Source organism: Galeopterus variegatus, unplaced genomic scaffold (assembly GCF_000696425.1).
Source record: "Galeopterus variegatus unplaced genomic scaffold, G_variegatus-3.0.2 Scaffold23981, whole genome shotgun sequence".
In the NCBI taxonomy this organism is placed as follows: Eukaryota; Metazoa; Chordata; class Mammalia; order Dermoptera; family Cynocephalidae; genus Galeopterus; species Galeopterus variegatus.
Genome location: NW_007750092.1, coordinates 9,536 through 10,330, shown reverse-complemented (window position 1 = coordinate 10,330; position 795 = coordinate 9,536). Strand labels below are relative to the sequence as shown.

Here is a 795-nt window from a genome sequence, read left to right as displayed (position 1 = left end):
CTCATCATGACCCAGAGGCTGTGCATGCAGATGGTGGCGGGCGCCCTGGGCCTGGCCCTGCTCCTGTCCCTGCAGCTCACGTCGTTAATCTTCACCCTGCCATTCTGCGGACACCGCCGGGAAATCAACCACTTCCTCTGTGATGTGCCTCCAGTCCTGAGCCTGGCCTGTGCTGACATCCACGTGCACCAGGCTGTCCTCTATGTCGTTGGCATCCTCGTGCTGACCATCCCCTTCAGCCTTATTTCCATCTCGTACGTGTTCATCACCGCCGCCCTCCTGCGCATGCGCTCTACCCAGGGCCGCCGCCGCGCCTTCTCCACCTGCTCCGCCCACCTCACCGTGGTCCTGCTGCAGTACGGCTGCTGCGCCTTGGTGTACCTGCGTCCCCAGTCCAGCTCCTCGGTGGATGAGGACCGCCAAATCGCCTTGGTCTACACCTTTGTCACCCCCTTACTCAACCCTTTGATTTATACCCTTAGGAACAAGGATGTCAAAGGTGCTTTGAGGAATGCCATCGTCTGTCGTCAGTAGAGCAGCCTCTGAAACCAATTGAAGGTTTGGGGGAACTGGGGTGGGTGTCGGTCAGTTGTTATGTCAATAAACTCTAAACGACAAACATAGAATTGTAATATTTACTTTCCCATGCTTTGCACCTGATATTTCATTTTTGCCATATTTGCCCCATGTCCACAATCTGCACTCATTTTCCTGAGGTACTTCAAATAAGATTTGAAAATTTGGACAAAACGTCCAATGTAGGAGCTCTGGTCTCCTTAGCCCTACTCTGAAGAT

The 795-nt window shown here is 53.6% G+C and overlaps 1 protein-coding gene across 1 annotated transcript; it reads left to right on the top strand.

The window, feature by feature from the left end:
• Positions 1–6: 6 nt before the first annotated feature.
• LOC103583533 (olfactory receptor 10Q1-like) lies at positions 7–584 on the top strand. The gene has a single exon (XM_008564823.1). It carries the CDS (start codon positions 7–9, stop codon positions 532–534), a length of 528 nt encoding a protein of 175 aa, XP_008563045.1. The 3' UTR covers positions 535–584.
• The last annotated feature ends 211 nt before the right edge of the window (positions 585–795 follow it).

Coding starts and splice junctions, on each gene's coding strand:
- LOC103583533 (XM_008564823.1), top strand. CDS start 7: ATGACCCAGAGGCTGTGCATGCAGATGGTGGCGGGCGCCCTGGGCCTG.